Genomic DNA, 19,762 nt, shown 5'->3' with positions numbered 1-19,762 from the left:
TCTTAAAATAATTCAGGGCTAAGTGATCAGGATTACAGAAGTATTCCATTTCAATCAGACATATCATGTTCATGCGAGTTAAACTGTATTTGAAGATGAATTTTGCTGACAGTTACACTTAATAGACACTTTAAAATTCTGTTTATAGGGTATCCTGATAGTCTGTTAATAATCAAACTTGCTTAATTCTTAATTAGCTACCAAACAATTTTATAGTATCCAGCTCTAAAATATGTATGTGTCTGTCTCTCCATAGAAAAATATGGGAAGACTGTGTATCATAGTTACTTCTGGTCTTAGTCTTACAAGAAATTTTCACTTTCTAAGTCATTTGTATGGCGATGGATTGTTTTTCTTTTCTTAATCAAGACATGTATATTTTAAAATTAAGCAGGGAAAGATTAAGCTGCCTACTCCCTAATGATTTAATATTGTGTTCTGTACCTGGGTTTGATCTGTCTACCCTAATGGAAACTTTGTCAGTAGTTAACTTTTATTAGATTCAGTCTAGTACACTGCATTATAACCACCTTTTCCTTCCACATGAAAAGAAGAAATACCTGGTTATTTTCCTTCTAAAAATTATAAATATACTTGAAGCCCAGTAATTACTCAGAAATCATTCTTAAATTTTTTATTTATTTATTTTTAAAGATTTCATTTTATTATTTTTTTAGAGGGTAAGGGAAAGAAAAATAGAGGGAGAGAAACAATGATGTTTTAGAGAAATATTGACTGGTGGCCACTCTTATGCCTGCAACCAAGGTATCTTATGCCCTGACCAGGAATCGCTCAGAAACCTTTCTGTTTGCAGGATGACTCCCAACCCACTGAGCCACTGTAGTGAGGGCCATTCTTAAAATTTTTCTAATTCAAGTTCTTTCACTTATAATTGAGAAGCTTGTCTTCTAGGTTTTTAAGTTTTCCTTTATTGTTATTTAGTGTTAAACTTATTGTAATTTTTCGATCACTTAAAATACAGAGACTAACTTTTTTAAGTGCAATGGAGTGATTTTTTTAGGTATTAAATATAATTAATTATAAATAATGATAAGCTAATACATCAATAGAAATAATTTATTAAGTATGATTAATAAAGATATATTATGGTTAAAAGAAATTACTACACCCAGTTTGTGGTTCTATACTAAAGAGTAACTTTATGCTGCATGGTATCACTTACATGTAGAATCTTAAAAAAAAATACACACACACACAACTCAGAAACAGTAGAAAAGTGGTTGCCAGGGCAGGGGAGTGGGGGAGAGATTAATAGAAGGTTAAAAAATTTCAGCTACAAAATGCATAAGGTTTGAGGATCTAATGCATAATGTGGAAACTGTATTTATAATTGAAATTTGCTAAGAGAGTAGAACTTAAATGTTCCCACAGACCAAAAATGATAAGTATGTGAGGTGATGGGTGTGTTAATTAAATGGGAGGAATTATTTAAAAAATAATAGACATTTATGGAAGATGTGATTGCTGTATTTTAAGGGATCATCCTGTATTTTACAGCGTAATAGTCATTGCCGATAAAAACCTGTGAGTGGGTGGTAGGTATGTGATCCCATTAGATTTTAATCATGAAAAGGTTTTGGGTGAAGTGTCATTTTATTAGCCATAAAGACCAGAAAGCCAGGGTTAGATAAAAGTGTAAACAGAGGGGGAGTTCTGTGAATGAAATGTAACCTATTTAAAGAAGACGAATCTCACGAAGGGAATTTATTTCAGTTGACAAATACTTGGGATAAGGCCATGTTTACTCATATTCACTCCAGTGGCTAGAAACTGGAAAATAAATCTCTATTTTTTATAAGATATTTAAGAATTTTGTGTAGCTGTTAAGAAACTCATTGTGTTCAGATTTTAAGAAGACATTTGAGATGTTCAAGGGTAGTTGGTCACAATTAAATAATAAAAACTGGTAGCATAAAATTGGAATAATTGAGGCCAGAAGGCTAAAGTTTCAAATGAACATAATGGTCTATAATCAGGTTTTTAAATTTTTTTTAAGAACTGTAATATATTGTTTTCTCACCACCTAAATTTTAACATTTGAGAGAATTTTGTTTTAAGAATTACCTACAATCTTTACTATGTTTTTTGGAATGTGTTTTTTAAATATTTTTGTATGTGTTAACAAAAATTGGGTCATACTTTTTATATACAAAACAATGTATCAACACTGTCTTTCTGTGCTAGTAAGTGTATATCATGCTTTATTTTACCAGTCCCCTTGGTAGACACTCAGATTTTTCTTTTTTCTTTTTTGTTCTTATAAAAGTGTAATGATTAACATTCTTGGTTAGCCATTTCTTTAACAGAGTTGTCAAAACCTTTGTGCCTATTTTGCAAATGATTAATTAGGCTACATTGTTTGTATTGCCTGCCTTTGACTAATGTTAATTGTGATCTGGAAGGAGCACTGAAAGAGTAGGACCTACATAGTTTTCTAGCTGCTTGGTTGGCATCAGATTGTTTTATTTTTGAATTCATTTTCATTTGATTTTTTAAAGTTAGTTATTTAGCTATTTATTTTTTAGAGAGAGGGGAAGGGAAGGAAAAAGAGAGGGAGAGAAATGTGTGAGATCGATCAGTTGCCTCCCACCCACCCTCAACAGGGACCTGGCCTGCAACCCAAGCATGTGCCCTGACCGCAATCGAACCTTCGACCTGCAACCCAAGCATGTGCCCTGACCGGAATCGAACCTTCGACCTTCCAGTTCACATACTGATACTCAGTCTATTGAGCCATACCAACCAGGGCTATTTGATGTTGTTTTAATGTTTTTATCACCCCTTAAGATTTTTCAGAAGACAAATAATGTATATAAACAACTATACTAATGATAGTATTACTGGTAATAGGAAGAAAAGATTATGTATATGCTATTCAGGTTTGTCATGTCACAATTGACCACCCTTTAGCTTATGGTAGTAAAATTGATTTGAGCTATTAAAAATTCCTTTTGTTGATAGCTCTATAGGCAAAAAATAGCTTTGTTACTATGAATCTGAAACTTTAATCTTTTTTTCCCATGGAACCAATTTTTCAAATTACAGTTTTCAAAGTGGGGTAATTTGTTCTATTTTTTGTTTTCTTTTAAAATATGGACTCCCTTGTTCCAGTTCCAGAGATTCTGCTTCTAAATGTGTGGGCTGGGGTTCAGGGATCTGGATTTTGAATATTACTCCATGTGATTCTGTAGGTGGTTCCTGGCTCAATGAATAGATTGTGCGTAGCTTTTCATCTTTATATATTGGACTGTTTTCTTAGAAAAAATTTCTAGAGTAGAATTATTTGGGCAAAAGAGATGCACTTTTTAGGCTTTTTGATACATAGCTCTAGATTGTCTTCCAGAGATATATCCATTGATATTCCCACCATCAGAGTATAAGAACCCCATGTGCTACCACCTTGCCAAAGTTAGGTATCCTCATTCTTTTTGATCATTAATAGATGTTTTTAACTTTCTGAACTGTAGATGACATGGAAAATTTTGGCATATATATAGCATATTATTCTGGGCTTCTTAGTAATTGTTGTTTATTGTATTTATCTGTAAATGAATATAAGTATATGAAAACTGAGTTGAATGTGGATGAAATGGCTGGCAAAATCTGTTTATAAATAGAAATCTTCATAGGAATATAAAGTTATGGTTGAAAGGGTTTATCAATAACGTAAAAAAGATTTGGTGCCCTTTTAATGTATTCACCTTAAATACTGCTAATTATATTTTACTGAGTACTTTTTGGTTTGTTCCAGTAGCCGGATCGAGCTGGGAGATGTGACACCACACAATATTAAGCAGCTGAAGAGATTAAACCAGGTCATCTTTCCAGTCAGCTACAATGACAAGTTCTACAAGGATGTGCTAGAAGTTGGCGAGCTAGCAAAACTTGGTATAATGTTTTTTTTTCTTCATTTGTTTATTCCTATTCTTGACCCCTCATTAATAGTAGAGTAGAAGGAGTTTTAACCAATTTAATCTCTATCTTACAAGTGAAGAAATGGGGATGATTCAGGTTGTGAGAAAAACCTCAGAGAAATCAAGACAAAATATTTGAATTTTAAAGGGAAATGCTGAATCTTTTCTGTGTGTTTTCACATATTTAGCTTTACTTTCAATGAGAATTAAATTCCTAAGAAGGTGTAGGAGGTTTTTGAGGCTGTTAATACTCAGAATAGCTGAAAAAATTTAGTGCTTATAGCAACAGTTTAGTCTTTACAGAGGGGATGGGAAAGATTTAATAAAATGTGAATGTGTTATTCTGTCTGGTGAATGTTATGTCTCTTTTTTTCCATGACAGCCTATTTCAATGATATTGCAGTAGGTGCAGTATGCTGTAGGGTGGATCATTCACAGAATCAGAAGAGACTTTACATCATGACACTAGGATGTCTGGCACCATACCGAAGGCTAGGAATAGGTAAAATTATTGATCTTTTTAAAAAACTGCTTCAAAGAAGTATAAACAAATTATTACTGTTCCTGACCCAGTAAGTCAAATCAGTTCTTTTAGGGATAATGGGAAATGGTTATTAAGTTATATAAGGTGAAAAAATACTTATTTTTTTAAACATAATTCATTTGGAAGCCCTGTATAGATTTGTTATTAATGTCCCTTTTGCTTTTGCAGTTTTCGTTCTACCTGGAATGTCTTGTATATAAAGTTTGCTTTTCTGCTAGCAGTTTGAAATACACATAATATATAAGAGAACAAATGTTTGGAAAATCAGGATGTCTAGTGTTTACCTCAAATTCTGTAATGACTTAGTAAGTGTTAAGATGGCCATTAGATGTATAATTTAAAGATTGATCTTTATGAGATTACTTACTTGTTTGTCTTATTAATAGGAACTAAAATGTTAAATCATGTCTTAAACATCTGTGAAAAAGACGGCACTTTTGACAACATCTATTTGTAAGTTAAATGATATTTAATATTATCTAAAGTTTAATAAATTGGCAATAGAAATCTTTACAGAATCTTCAAGTTCTGGTCACTTATTCATTCTTTTGGAAACACCATGGATGTAGTGGGTATGATGCTTTCTTGTCTTGTTTTAATAATAGATAAGAAATCTGAGATAAAATATTCTTACTTTATTATGCTGGAGTGGGAGGGGGGTCCAAAGTCACAGGGATGAAATCAAGATTAAAACTCAAGTCTTAAATTTAAGAATTAATTCATTAAAATTACTTTCCTGTGCCCTCTGCACTCTGCGTTTTGTTGAAGTTGTAGTTAATGTGCTCATTAGTAGTAGAGTTTAATAATCAAAATCAGAAATTGGCTGATACCATTATACTTGAATCTTAACACACCTCTAAGAGCCAAGTGTAGGTCATAGCAATGGATTGTTTATGATATAGATATTAAAATTCTCATATTCATTTTGGCAGCAGGAGAGATTAAGCTATATAATGCTATTTAAGGAGTAATTGAGAAAGTTCAAATTATGTATTTTCCAAATACAGCATGTTTTTATAGAAATTATGAAGAGGGATATATTCAGACATTTGAGACCCAATTTTTTAAAATTCTCTTATTTTTTTTTTCTGCTATCTGTGGAGAACATATAAAAGTTGATTAAATCTTACTTTTTTTTTTTTCTGATACCCTCTCATATCTTAGGCACGTCCAGATCAGCAATGAGTCGGCAATTGACTTCTACAGGAAGTTTGGCTTTGAGATTATTGAGACCAAGAAGAACTACTATAAGCGGATAGAACCCGCAGATGCTCATGTGCTGCAGAAAAACCTCAAAGTCCCTTCTGGCCAGAATGCAGACATGCAAAAGACAGACAACTGAACAAATTACAAATGGACTTTCTTGCACTTGCTTGTCGCCAAATAAAAAAGAGGCCCATTGATTCCCACCCTACCCCCCTTCTTTTAAATCTTTTCCCACTCCTTGTTCTTGTTTTTCCTCCCGTTTTTTCCTTCCCTTTTAAAAGTTTTAATACCTTCAAGGACTTTCAAAATTAATCATGTTTGGATTGTTTTAGTTCTCTCATTGTTGTGAGGTGGATTGATTGTAGGAAGGAGAACGTATAGATCTGTTTAGTTTCACAGTTAAGATATTTGGTCCCAAAAATTTGGGTGTCAATTTCAGTTTATTTTTAGCTTGTTTTTATGTCCTGCTTTCACATTGAAGTGCAGAGCCTACAAAATCCTGTATATTTCAAAATACAAAAAGAAGCAGCAGCAATATCTTGTACTCTAATCATAGACAAGTTTAGTGTGTTTGTGGTACTTTGGGTTTCTCGAGACTGTTTGTGGGATACTAATCCCTAGACATTGCCTTCAACTCCACCTTTTGTCCTTCTAAGTTCTATCTCAGGAGTTGGACCATTATTATCCTTGTAAGAAATACTAAGCTTATTTTTTTTTTCTTTTAAAGCAATCTTCCTTCCTTGCTGGTGACTGAGGGGTGGGTGGGATAGTTTGGGTAGGTAGTGTTAGACTTTGGTCTCAGTATTTGAGTTAAACTGCTTTTTGCTAATGAGTTGGCTGGTTGTTAGCAGATTTATTTTTCCTGCTGTTGATTGCTATTAGTGGCATTAACTTTTAGAGTGTGAGCTGGTGAGATTAATTTTTTTTTAATATCCCAGCTAGAGATACTGGCCTTTAACTGACCTAAAGAGGTTTGCTGTGATTTACCTTTTTTTTTTTTTTTTTTTAACCTCCTGTCCTTTCCTTCAGTAAACCCACAGTAGTTAGTTAACTTTAAAAATGGAGTTGATGTCCTTATAGGTCAGTCCCCTTAAAGAATGCTGACACAGGTGTTGTCTCTTGGACATATTAAAACATACCCAAAAGGAAGCTTAGATGGACTTGTGGCACAATAAATGCATTTAATATCAGCTAATGCAGGCTGTTAAAAGTGTGGCCACTGAGCATTTGATTATATAGGAAAGAATATCTAGACAGTATTTTTGAGAATAAAATAGCTGTGCTATTATTGCTTATCTGTTAAGAGAATATCCCAGATTTGCTTACATTCTGTGCCTATGATACTGAGTTTAAGGATTTGGGGGAGGGAGAATTGTTAAACACATTATTTCTATGCTTGGAAAAGTAAAAGTCTAGAAGTGTTACTAATGCAAATATCACTGTGACCTCCTCTACTGACAGCACTGGTTTATGCCAGATCATTTTCTGATGAATAAGGAGTGGTTTTGATGGGTTGATAAATTTTTGTAAGATAGGAGACAACTGAAATTTTCTTGTTTTCCTCCATAATCCCATCTCCAATATTTAAATTTTTCTGCTTTGCCAATATTGGTGGCCCAACAAATGATCTCGTTAGACTTTAAAACAATGCACAGAGCTTGAAGATTCTGTCATTTGACTTTAAAAGGGAGGTTGATAATATCCTCTTATGTAAATTCTGCTATCGAAGTCATCTTCAAGTATGTTAAATGACAATTATTTTACACAGTGTTTATGCACATTTTATAATCTAAAATTCGTATTTGAGAATGTGAAAGTACAAAGTACAATAGACTTCAGCAGTCTTAATTGAGTGCCAAGAATAATACAGAAAAGGAAGATAGTTGATGAATGGGTTTATAGGGTTCTAATCTTAAGACAGTAAAAATGTAGAAAGACCATGCTGATTTCTTGGGTATCAGTTTCTTCAGCAGTCTGAATCTAAGCTTAGAAGAAAATTTAGCATTAAGCACCTTTACCTTCATGGATAACCTTAAGCTTGCTCTTGCCAATAGAAGGAGTGCTTGAGTTAAAGAAGGCATAATTAGTTTGAAGAATTCAGCCTTTTTGTAAACTTCCAGATATCAGAATAGATTTTGATACATAAATGAGTTTTCTGAGATAACACTGCCTCTGTTTCTATAACCATTTCACCCGGGCTGGCTAATCAGTCCTATGAATGTATCCCTAAATGTGGTTATTGAAAACCGAATAGCTGCCTCATGATAATTAAGTACATGTTATTTAAGGAGGGAAAAAATAACTAAATTTTGAATTGAGTGTGTAGGCTCCCTATCATTATATATGGTGTTTCTTTTTCTACACTAGTCAATGGCTTTAACCTAAATTGTAAATGTTTGTAAAGGGTTAATTGTCCTACATCAGACTTATATTAAATAATTCCATCCACTTACGGAGGAGGAGGCTATAGAAGAGGTAGAAGCTGGGCACTAGTTCATATGTTTATGAGTCAGTAAAGACTGAAATAATGTCTCATGTTTAGTTGGTTATTTTGAAATATGAAAATTATCTAGGTAGAACAGTTCTATTAATTGGATAATCACAGGATATATCCATCATATTTTTCAGGACAAATAGTTTTTACTGTGGGGTGAATAGGTAAAAATTTATACTGGATGGCTATTGCATTTGGGTTCTAAAAAAAAAAATCTGCAGATAATTCTATGCAATATATAATTTGTCCAGATTAGTTTTTACTTGGGGAAAGAAGTTCTGAAATATCCCCAAAGCAGTTTACTCATCAATTGAAAGTCCTCCAAAAACAGAACTAATCGGAATCGTTATGTGGGGTGGAAAAGAAAAGCTCCCTCGTTTTTTGGAGGGAATAACTTTAAAAAATACTTAAATGGCTAAGTTTATTTGGTGCAGTTAAGAATTAAACTTGTTGATTTTAACATTGCTGTTACATCTGAAATAAACTTATGTGATGATGTTCTGGTAGTAATCTGTGATGTGTTGTAAATGTCCAGAAAAGACCCCACTTTTGTGTTGAATTCTGAGGTCAGCAGCTCTATGTATGTAGTCTTTGTTTACTGTTGGCCTGTTTAATTTTCAAAGTACTTTGACATTTCTTGAATATCTTGCTTAAAGCTAATTAAAATAGGCAAAGTCTAATCAAGGCCTCCTAAGTCAGACCTTCTGAAACTTGCCAGGAACACTACCCAGTATCTGCAGTTCAGTCTAAATGAGGGAAAAAGTCTTCCTGCTGCTGTATTTTTTTAAATGTAATTGCTAAAGACACCTGACACCTAAAGGCTGTGATCTCATTTAGTGGTAGGCATTGAATACAAGTCATGTATATTAAAATTTTTTTTTTCTTTTTGTTAGCAGTGAGGAAGGAATTTTAGTAGTTGAATGAGTTGGGAATTGCTTTTTAAAGTTTTTTTTCTAAATCTCAAACAAACATGGGTTAATAGTTTTGTCTTTAACAAAATTTACTCAGTGTTTAATATCTTAGTCAAAAGTATTATAATCAGAATTTTGCTTGGTTCCCTGAAGAAACAGTGGGTGATCTTTGCCCGATGTCTTAGCTATCACTGTAGCCCATTATCCCAAATTTAGCAGCCTAAAAACATGTATTATCACCCACAGTTTCTGAGTCAGGAATCCAGGAGCAGCTCAGCTAGGTGGTTCTGGTTTGAGCTTGTAATGTAACTCAGCGAGGCCCTGTCCAAGTAGCACAGCTGGTACCAAAGGCAACTCAGTGGAGGAAGGATGGCCCTTGTAATTGGTGCTGGAAAAATTGAGCTTCCTAATGCAGAAATACACATTTTTATCCATACGTTCACATTGTACAACAATTGAAAATGCATGATGGATCTAAATATAAAACTGTAAGGCTTGTAGAACATAGGAGAAACATCTCTATGGCCTTGTGTTAGTTAAAAGATTTCTTACATATAACACCAGAAGCATGATCCATAAAAGAAATAATTGATAAATTGGACCTAAGGATTCATTACTATTTGGAAAACATTTAAGGAAATGAAAAGAACCCTGGGCTGTGTGGCTCAGTTAGTTGGGCGATAGGTCACTGGTTCAATTCCCTGTCAAGGGCACATGCCTGGGTTGTGGTTCGGTCAGGAGCATGGGAGAGGCAACTGATATTGTATGTTTCTCACATCGATGTTTCCCTCTTTCTGCCTCCCCTCCCCTCTCTAAAAAAATAAATGAGATCTTAAAAAAGTAGAAGAAAACCAAGGATCTGGGAGAAATACTGCATATTATGTATCTGACAAAGTATATGTATCCAGAATAAGTAAAGAACTCTCAAGACTTTGTGAATAACAAGCAACCCAATAAAAATGGGCAATAAGTACATGAAGAGATGCTCAGTACCATTAGTCATTAAGGACTTTAATGCAAATTAAAGTCACAACAAAATACCATCATATAAAGTGAGGTTTTATAAAAGACTGACCACATTAAGTGTTAGCAAGATACGGTACAATTCAAATTCTCATATTCTAGTGGTTGAAATATACAACTTTGGAAAACAATTTAGGAGGCTTTTTTTTTTTTTTTTTAAGGTACACTTACCATGTGAATCAGCCATTCCACTGGATATTTACCCAAGTATACTACCCAAAGAAAATGAAAGCAAATGTCTGTGCAAGGTGGGCAAAAGTTGGTTTATGGCTGTGAGTGCAAAGGTTTATTCTTGTATTATTTATTGTATTTTCATATGAACAACTGTAAACCTATATTTGCCCCATCCTGTACAAGATTTGTACAGATGTTCTAGTATCTTTATTTGTAATAGTCCAAAATTGCAAACAATCCAAATGTCCACCAATGTTGAGTACATGATGTGTATATACAATGGAGTACTACTTAGCAACAGAAGCTAATTAATCATTGATAACAAGATGGGTGAATGCCCAAAAGTATGCTGAGTGAAAGAAGATAGACAAAGAGTACTGTATATATTGAAGTACTCCGTTTATATAAAATTTTAGAAGATGAAAACGTGTGTAATGACAGATTAGTGGTTACCTGGAGAGCAGGATGAGGGCAAGAGGAAGGAATAAGGAGCATCAGGGTGGATATGTTCATTTTTTTCTTATTGTAGAGCATGGTTTCACAGGTGTATACATGTCGAGACTTACAAATGTACACTTTAAGTATGTTGTTTATTATGGGTCAATCATACTTCAATAAAGCTTTTTCGTCTTTTCAAGATACAGAATGGGTGAAGATACTTGCACAACGTAATACCTGAGAAAACTTTTAGAACATACAAAGAACTTTTACGACTCAGACAAGCATCCTGATTTTAAAATGGCCTAAGATTATGACAAACTTTATCAAAAAAACTGCAACTGGTGAATGAACGTAGGAAAATATGCTCAACACCATTAGTAATTAGAGAACAAAATAACCAGGGTCCACTTTGCCCCTGCCCCCGACGGCTAGAATTTAAAAGACTATCAAAGTTGGAAGGTAATGTGGAGTATCTGGAATCCCCATATATTGCTGTAGAAAAATGAATGTTAAAACCACTGTGGAAAACGACTGGGAAATTTCTTAGGGAAATACGTGGATTTAAAAATTGGACCATTCGCTTGTGTATCTGCCATTCATTTCTGAAAGCCTGTAAAACACGCGAGCCTGGAGCATTTCTTGACCTTAAAGGCCGGGGGACGGCGCGAGGGCTGGCACCAGAGGGCGCGGGGTGTTCAGACGTCGGGCAGAAGAGGGATTCACGCACCGCCCGCGCTAGCACCCTACCAGGCTCCGCACGCAGTGGTCTCAACGAAGTGGGCAAACTGCTCAGCCCTCGCCTCCAAGGGCTGGGAGCCGGAAGTTGAGGGAGAATCCGGAGCTGCCTCTCGGCGGCGCCCCCGCCCCCGAGCCTAATACCCAATCCGTTTTCTCAGCAGCTACCCCCGCCCCGCCCGCCCTTATCATTCATCCCTAGAAGGAAGAAAAGATGTCACAAAATAAAACGGGATGCAAGGAAGGGGGCTTGTAAGTCATGCAAATAGTCTTTTAGAGTCATTGAAGGGTCTCAAGTATGTGGGTGAAAATCAGATTCCCTCGAGCCGTATGAAAAATGGACTTTGCTGGAAGCAAGGAGACACGTTTCACTTGTATGAGCGCGTCAGGTAGCCAGAAAATTGAACTAGTGCGATCATTTGATGCCCTCCTCTCATATCCATGATTGGTTCAGTAAACTGATGTTGTATGGGCAAAGCCAATGAAAATATCCATGATGAGATATAAGCTTAAGTCAGGAATGAACCTTAAAGAGCTAATATTGAGAACTGTTATAAAATAAAAAATTGTCTAATTCAAAACTTCTAAATTGTGTCAGAAAGGCATTAATGTGCATTTAATGGTGGTTCAAAGACTCTCTTAAATCATCTTTTCTGAGCCATCAAAACTATAGGTATTTGTTACTTGACTTGAGATTCCACACAGTGCAGTTGCTTAGAAAATCATACATAACCATAGATGTGATACTTATTAACCAGAGTAGTTTTTAAACCAGAATACCTTATATTTTGGTCACGGTGGAAATTATTTCCTACAGCTGGACATACTAATACTACTCATGGAGGTGCTATTAGTATTATTAGGCTCAGAATCCTAGGGTTTTACCTGCAGCTTTTTAAAAAAATATTTTGTTTATTTTTAGAGAGGGGAAGAAAGGGCAGAAGGGAGAGAAATATCACTGTGTGGTTGCCTCTTGCGCGCCCCCTACTAGAAACCTGGCCCGAGAGGCAAGCATGCTCGCCACCAGGAATCCAACAGGTGAACCTCTAGTTCACAAGCTAGCACTCAATCCACTGAGCCACACCAGCCAGACCTGCAGCTGCAGCTTTGATTTGGATGTGCTAAGTTCATTCAGAGGCCAAGTAGAGCTTCATATGCCAAGAACTTCATTAAAGAAAATATCCAGACTACTTATAGTGCCATAATTTGTAAGTAAATTTAAGGCCTTCTGTTTTATCATAGATCTTAATTTTTAAAATTGATTTGAGAGACAGGGGGAGAAACATCGCTTTGTTGTTCCACTTATTTATGCATTCATTGGTTGATTCTCCTATGTACTCTGACCTGGGATTCAACTGCAATCTTGACATATCAGGACAGATTCTCTAACTAACTGAGCTGCCTGGCCAGGGCTCAATATAGCTTTTAAGCTGCTGTACAAACATAAGATGTGGTTACTGCTTAATTTTACACTTTTTCTCAATACAAGGTCAGCTTCCTCTTTACACAGGCTCAATTAATTCCCATTATGCCAAGCCCTGTGCTCACCTTTTGGAAGTTACCTGGTCTAGCTCTTGGATATCTAAGATCTGGAACGTTACAAACGTGGTTGTAGAAGCACTTGGTAATCTTTGACCATCACCACTAGGTGGAGGACACCTGTTTCAGGAGGGGAGTGGTTGTGAAATATTAAGTGAAATCCGGATACCGGAGTTAGGACCACGGTTCCAAGGCTCCAAACCCATCCTGGAATTAGGAGACTCTCAGGTCTTCATTCCTTCACCGCAGCTCTACATCTCCTAGATCTAGGTCACTAGGACCCCAAGCTTGAGGTTTCAAACCTCATCCCCCAATGCCACATATTCCCTTCTCCCAGCTGGGAGGCCCCCAGGATATTTCTGAACACAGTCATCTCCAGTTCACAGGAATTCGTGCTTTTTTTTTTTTTTTTTTTTTTTTTTGCAAATGAAGGATGACAAGCCCACAAATTCGGGCAGCTTCAGGTCCGCAGCGATCTTCCAGTGAAAGGGCAGTCGGAGACGTCGGGATTCTCATTTTTCTTTCTCCTTGTCACATAAGCCACGTCCCGCCTTCCTACCCTCTAGGCAAAGAGGAGCTCTCTAATCATTCTTGAAGCCTTCCCTGCCCTGTTCCTTTTCAGTTTTTCCACTTACAAACGTCTACAGAAAGTGGAAAACATAGCGAAGAACAGGATACAAAGAAGTTTCTTAAAACACCTCCTTTTATAGGATCTCAAGGCGTCCCCTTTAAGAAACCAGGCCCACCTCTTTCTCATTCATCTAATGGCTTTCCTTCCTGCCCATCACTCTACCTTTAAGAATATTTCCTGTTCCTTCAACCCAACTTGCACACCTCCGCCCCCCGGCCGTCCTCATTGGGCCGCCTGAGGCCCGTACACTCTCCTGTTTTCCCTTCACCTCCTCCCGCCCTCTAGCTTAGCACAACGGCGTTCCTCATCTTGATTGGGTATTACGGTAGCCTCCCCAGAGTCGGATTGGTGAGCTAAGTGGCAGGGGCGGGAGTGCGGCGCACCCAGGGTAGGCTGCTTGTGTGCCGAGCGGCGGCGCTGAGGGGCGGGGAGGGGCGGGGGGAGGGGGGCTGGGAAAGTTGAGGCCGCGCTGCCGCCGGGTCTCTCGCCTTGAGGGCTTGGGCTCGCCGCGGCTGCGGTGGCCGCTAGAAGAGGCGGCGGGGGCGGGGGGAGAGGAGGGCCTGGGCCCGCGCTCCCCCAGCCCCAGAGGAGCAGGGGGCGGCCGCAGAGGGAGAAATTCGCCCCGGCGGTCGGACATCCCTGCCGTACCCGCCTGGGACCATGACCCAGGCGGGGGTCGCCGCCGCCAGCGCCGCGGCCGAGACTGCGCAGCCCGCGGGTGAGTAACTGCGGGAGGGGGTCGCTGACAGCCGGAGCGGGGGGCGGGGGCCGGGGCTGCGAGGGCGGCTCCGGGGGGCGGCTCCGGGCTCTGCTCCACCCACCCCCTCTCGGCTCCCGGAGGCGAGCGCTGTGAAAAGTGTGCCTCTTTCGTGGGGACCCCTGCTTGCGAAGCCTGGTGGGGTGCTTGCACCCCTCTTCTCTCTGACCTCTGGGCGCCCCGCGCCCCCTGGTGCCAGGCCCGTGGGGGGCTTGCGCTGCTCCCCGGCCTCCAGATGCGCGTGGGGCGAGAGAGGCTTCACGCTGCCCGGGTGCATAAAGAGCTGGGCTCTAGGTTCACACCGGATGGCCTTTGCGCGCCTCATATACCTTTTCCTGTCTCTTTTATCCCCTCTTCTTTCCCTGCTCTCTGAATTTCCTTGGGACCCGCTGGTCAGACTCACGTGATTTGCTTTTTAACTCTCAACCCTATGTCTGAGAGTTAGGCTTACGTTTTCTTATTAGAAGCCATTCTTTTCCTTTCTGAGTAGGAACGGTGGACGCTAATAGCCAACTCTTGGAATCTTTTTCCGTATTTCCAAGAAATACTTCTGGACTCTCGTTCACGTGTAATATTTTGATTGTTGGGTTATTCCATGCTCACTGACCCCTTTTTACCTTCCCCACTTACCATCGTCTACGATTATACTGGGGTAGGGTCCTTTGGATTTATTAACTTCATCTGGAAATAAGAAACTGCATAAGCCTGTGTGTGGACTCCCAGTTACAGGCTTCCAACTTATGTTCTCATACCGTTTTTACCATTCAGTAGATGTAGTGGCCTAACACCATATGAAACAACACTGTTTCAGCTAACTGAAGTTTGCATAAAAAGAAGACAGTTGCTTACCTATAAACGAAGTACAGATTTCTTGAATAGACCCTTCAGTGAGTAACATGGAACCTAAAGTATATTCATACCAATGCTTTTTCTTAAAAAAACAAGCAAGGAAAAGACAAACCTGTTTTGAGGGATCAACAGGCTGTCATACTCTCCAATCACTTGGATGACTTTTTCCTCCTACACACGACATTTGTTCCATGCAGTACAGAGTTGCTATATGGGATACATTTCTTGTTTCCCTTTATTTGGGAAGTACTCTGAAAGTATTTGTTGTGAAATAAGCAAAATACTTTGTAATTGTTGCACTTCTGAAACTAGGAACAGTACAGTGTAATGTCTCCAGGTACTACCAGAATGAATACTTAATGTCACATTTTGCTTTAGTCTAAGCATTGTGATTTTTGTATACATAGGTATTACATTCTTACTCTATTTAAAAGAGAAATTTTATAAAATCCAGACATGAATGCAGCCTTGAACATTCTTTAATATAGAAGGAATCTAAGGGCAGTTAGTTGTCTATGGGACATCATGGAAAAAAAATTCAAAAGTTGCAGACTGTGCAATCAGTGAAATAGTCAAATAAGAGAAATTTATAGGTTTATTTTCCTCTTTTCATAGCTTAGCATTGTCAAAAAGGGGGAAAAAAACCCCAACCAAAATTGAAAATGTTTAACTCAGGTTAGAAGATACGCTTCACCAGACAATGAACTTAAAATTGTTCCTTTCAAACAGGGACTGAATGAAATCAGGCTTGGATCTTAACCATATCTGTCCTACCTTACCTTCCTTTCGTATAGCACACTGGTTCTCAATCCAGATTGTATATTAGAATCACCTTGTATGCTTTTGCATTTTAATGCTCAGGCCACTCCCCACCCCAACCTGAGATTATCTTACTTTTGATATGGGGCGAGCCTCAACCCTGGGTGTATTTTTGAACATCCCCAAGTGTTTCTATTCAGTAGTCAGGGTTGAGAACTACTGTTAATCTAGAATAGCGATTTTCAACCTTTTTCACTTCATGACACACATAAACTAATTATTAAATTCTGCAGCATGGCAAAAAATAGGTATAATTTTGATTCATTCATATTGGACTATTGTTGTGTTGGCTATTGTCATTTTTTTATTTGACAACCTAAGGGAAAAGAGGTCAGTGCTCCTGAAGTCAAGTATTGCACACTTTATAAATTCTTGTGACATACCAGTTGAAAACTCCTACTCTAGAACAATGTCCAATCTGCTAGGCTTGTGTTCCAGGCTCTTCTAAATTAGGCCTTCACTCACATGTCCACCTTTTTCACCAGTGTTTCTCAACAGGAGTCTTGGTGACCTCCCGGTGGCCCCACTGCATGCAGTTCAGATCCCTGCTTTTGTTAACAATGTTGGTCTTTTTCAGCATTAACAAGGTCCCTCCCTCTACTCACTCTCCCCTCCATACTTTTAACTCTACTTTGAGTGACTGGCTGGCTTCCTTTGAACTCTGATACCACCTGTTGTTTAAAAGACTCCATTTATGCTTCTACTATGTGGTGGTTTAAAATCTTTTGTATGTATGTTTTATTATTATCAAACTTAACAGCAAGGAGTATTTTATTTTGGGGTCCTTCTACAACGATTTACTTTGGAACCCTACAAACTCTGCTCACAACCACTGTTTCAGGTTCGATTCCATCCCAGATGTTTCTATCTTGGTATCTTCCTCACACCTTAGCTTGCATTGAATTCATGTGTGGATGTCAGTTTCTTCAATATCTTTTCCTGATTTCTTCAGTAGGTTGACTGTTTTCTGTGGACTCATAACAGCTTGTACTTATTTCTTTGTTAACACTAACCACATTTCCTGAAATATATGTTTATCCACCTTTTCCACCAGACTGCTACCCCCAGAGCATGCATGTTGAGCACCTCCAGGAGGTACGATTCACATCTTGTTCTTAAATACCGTTGCAATATGGCAGAGCTAGAACCCAACCAACATAGGAACTGTGTTCTCTTCATCTTTGTATTCCTGGACACTAACAGCATTTGTCATTAGTAGGCACTTACATGTTTGTTGTATGAGTGAACAACTGTTTTGTTATATGTTATGAAAAGATAACTATATACATCTTTAAAATAGATTGATTTGGCATTAATTAACTTTGCTATTAAATAATCTTATGTATTTTACTCCTATTCTGGATTTGTTAAGGGTTAGTGGAATTTAAGTAATTATGATTGTGACAGACCCCTTAAGCCTTCCTTGCAATATGCACAGGGATGCATGGGGATATATACCTTGAGATTTTGGTTTTTTGTTTTTAGATTTTATTTATTTTTAGAGAAGGAGAGAAACATTGATGTGTGAGAAATACATCGATCAGTTGCCTCTCAACTGGAGACTTGGCCCGCAATCCAGGCATGTGCCCTGACTGGGAATTGAACTGGTGACCTTTTGGTTTGCAGGCAGGCAGTCAATCCACTGAGCCATACCAGCCAGAGCTATACCTTAAATTTTTTACTATGAGTTCTAGAGATTGACCCTTGTTATCTATAAAATATTTGTGGAATTCTTGCTCAGAGAAAAGCTGTTAACTATCCAATTGGATAATTTTTCTTTTTCTCATTAAATTTTCCATATGGGTACACTTACACCACTTCAGAGGCCAGATCTTTTAATTAGATCAGTAGGACATGATATGTTGCTCCTATTAACGTGCTAATACTGTGTTTTTAATTCAGTTCATCAAGTATTTATTGAGTACTTGCCTTGTGCCCAGCACTCTGAGGTACTAAAGAGAATAAAGAACTAGTAAATGGTGTGGACTCAGCTCTTAAGTTTTTAGGCTTATTGAAAGAATTAGGAAACACCATATCAAATAATTAAGGAACTGAAAACAGTATTTATTAGATGCTAATTTAAATATAAGTGCCCAAAATGCAGTGGTTAAAACCATAGGAAATTAAGAAAGAACAGATGTTCAGCCCTGCCTAGTGGGGCTCAGTGGGTTGAGTGCTGGCCTGTGAACCAGAGGGTCGCTGGTTCACCTCCCCGTTAGGGCACATGCCTGGGTTGTGGGCCACATCCCCAATAGGGAGCGTGTGAGAGGCAACTACACATTGATGTTTCTCTCCCTCTTTCTCCCTCCCTTCCCCTCTGTCTAAAAAATAAATAAAATCTTGAAAAAAACATAACAGATATTCTTTTAGTAGACATTTAGTACTCCCATACTGAGTAGTAATTGTTGAGGATACACATATGAAAGTTGTGGTTTCTACTATTTAGAAGCTTATAGTCTTGTGGGAAAATCCAGTAAGCATATAGAGTGTATTTCATGTTAAGACATTGTAGAATATTATGTCAGGATATTTGGGACCAACCTCTAGGGATCAGAAAGTTTCAAAGAGGATAATTAGGAGTTCCCAGTTGGGAACATTGATATGAGCATTCCAGACAAAGTAGCAGATACAAAGGCATGGAAATGAGAAAGGGAATTGCTTGATTAAGGAACTGCAAATAGATTTTTTAAAAAGATTTTATTTATTTATTTTTAGAGAGAGAGGAAGGGAGGGAGAAAGAGTGGGAGAGTAACATCGATGTGTGGTTGCCTCTCCCACACCCCCTACTGGGGACCTGGCCCACAACTCAGGCATCTGCCCTGACTGGGAATCCAACTGGTCACCGTTTGTTTCACAGGCTGACACTCAATCCATGGAGCCACACCAGCCAGGGCACATGTAGATTGATATTAGTAGAAAGTCTTATGTTACAGAGAATGAACTTGGGAGCCTGACACATGTAGTTTGTAACTTTTATCCCTAAAAGCTCTGAGCTTTTACAGATCTTGCCTGTGCTTACCAGCGGCAGCAGTATGCTGGTCACTTTCCTGCTAGTGTTAGTACAAAGAGGTGCCCAGGATCCTCACAGGTCCCATCTATGCTCCTTGTACCTTCCCTTTTGTCTGTTGCAGTTGCATGAGGAGCCCCAGATATCCTTACCTTCCAATTAATGAATCCACTATTGGGTCTCCTGGCAAAAGCTTTCTCCCCTTAGTTACTGTAATTTCTTAAATGGCAGAAGCTGCAGTGAAGGGACAGGAAGAAGTTTATAGTGTAACTATGGGAGGTACCACTCTGTCTTTACTTGCAGGACCAATTTCTCTTTGATCATAAGCAACAGAAATTGTCTTTTGCTAAGTTCAGCAGAAAAGAGGAATTTATTGATACAGATACTGGGTAAACTTGTGGAAGTGAAGCAAGATAGAGTAATGAAGCATTGGAAAGGCCAGGGCACAGCAGCTTTTTAGGATCACATGGGTCTGTGAGGCTAACTCAGTCTCAGCCAGTTTTCCTTCTTGGGCAGAGTCATATTGCTCAGTCCTTTGCCAACCACAGAGGTGAGCCTATATTTATGGTCCCATCAGACCTCAGGAATGAGGCAGAGAGGTTCTGTCTTTTTTCGGGGGGGGGTATTTTTATTTATTTATAAATTTTTGTTATTCAATTACAGTTGTATGCCTTTTCGCCCCATCCCTCCACCCCAC

The 19,762-nt window shown here is 38.2% G+C and overlaps 2 protein-coding genes across 10 annotated transcripts in view; both read left to right on the top strand.

Moving 5' to 3' along the window:
* Positions 1–10,924, top strand: part of NAA50 (N-alpha-acetyltransferase 50, NatE catalytic subunit) — a 28,523-nt gene extending 17,599 nt beyond the window's left edge. The window contains exons 2-5 of one of the 2 annotated variants that reach the window (XM_024578032.4): positions 3,776–3,909; positions 4,318–4,437; positions 4,866–4,932; positions 5,644–10,924. In XM_024578032.4, coding sequence (XP_024433800.2) covers positions 3,776–3,909; positions 4,318–4,437; positions 4,866–4,932; positions 5,644–5,821 — 499 coding nt within the window. In that variant the 3' untranslated portion in view covers positions 5,822–10,924. Of the gene's footprint in view, positions 1–3,772; positions 3,910–4,317; positions 4,438–4,865; positions 4,933–5,643 lie in introns of both variants that reach the window. The other variant, XM_024578031.4, reaches the window with a different exon arrangement.
* A 3,161-nt stretch (positions 10,925–14,085) lies between these two features.
* USF3 (upstream transcription factor family member 3) overlaps positions 14,086–19,762 on the top strand; it is a 58,745-nt gene continuing 53,068 nt past the window's right edge. For all 8 annotated transcript variants that reach the window (XM_053918359.1, XM_053918362.1, XM_053918356.1 and 5 more), the window contains exon 1: positions 14,086–14,351. The gene's annotated coding sequence lies outside the window, so the exon portion shown is untranslated. The remainder of the gene's footprint in view (positions 14,352–19,762) is intronic.

Source organism: Desmodus rotundus, chromosome 2, assembly GCF_022682495.2.
Source record: "Desmodus rotundus isolate HL8 chromosome 2, HLdesRot8A.1, whole genome shotgun sequence".
Taxonomy (NCBI): Eukaryota; Metazoa; Chordata; class Mammalia; order Chiroptera; family Phyllostomidae; genus Desmodus; species Desmodus rotundus.
The sequence above is the reverse complement of the archived record's forward strand: the minus strand, read 5'-3'. Positions and strand labels throughout refer to the sequence as shown.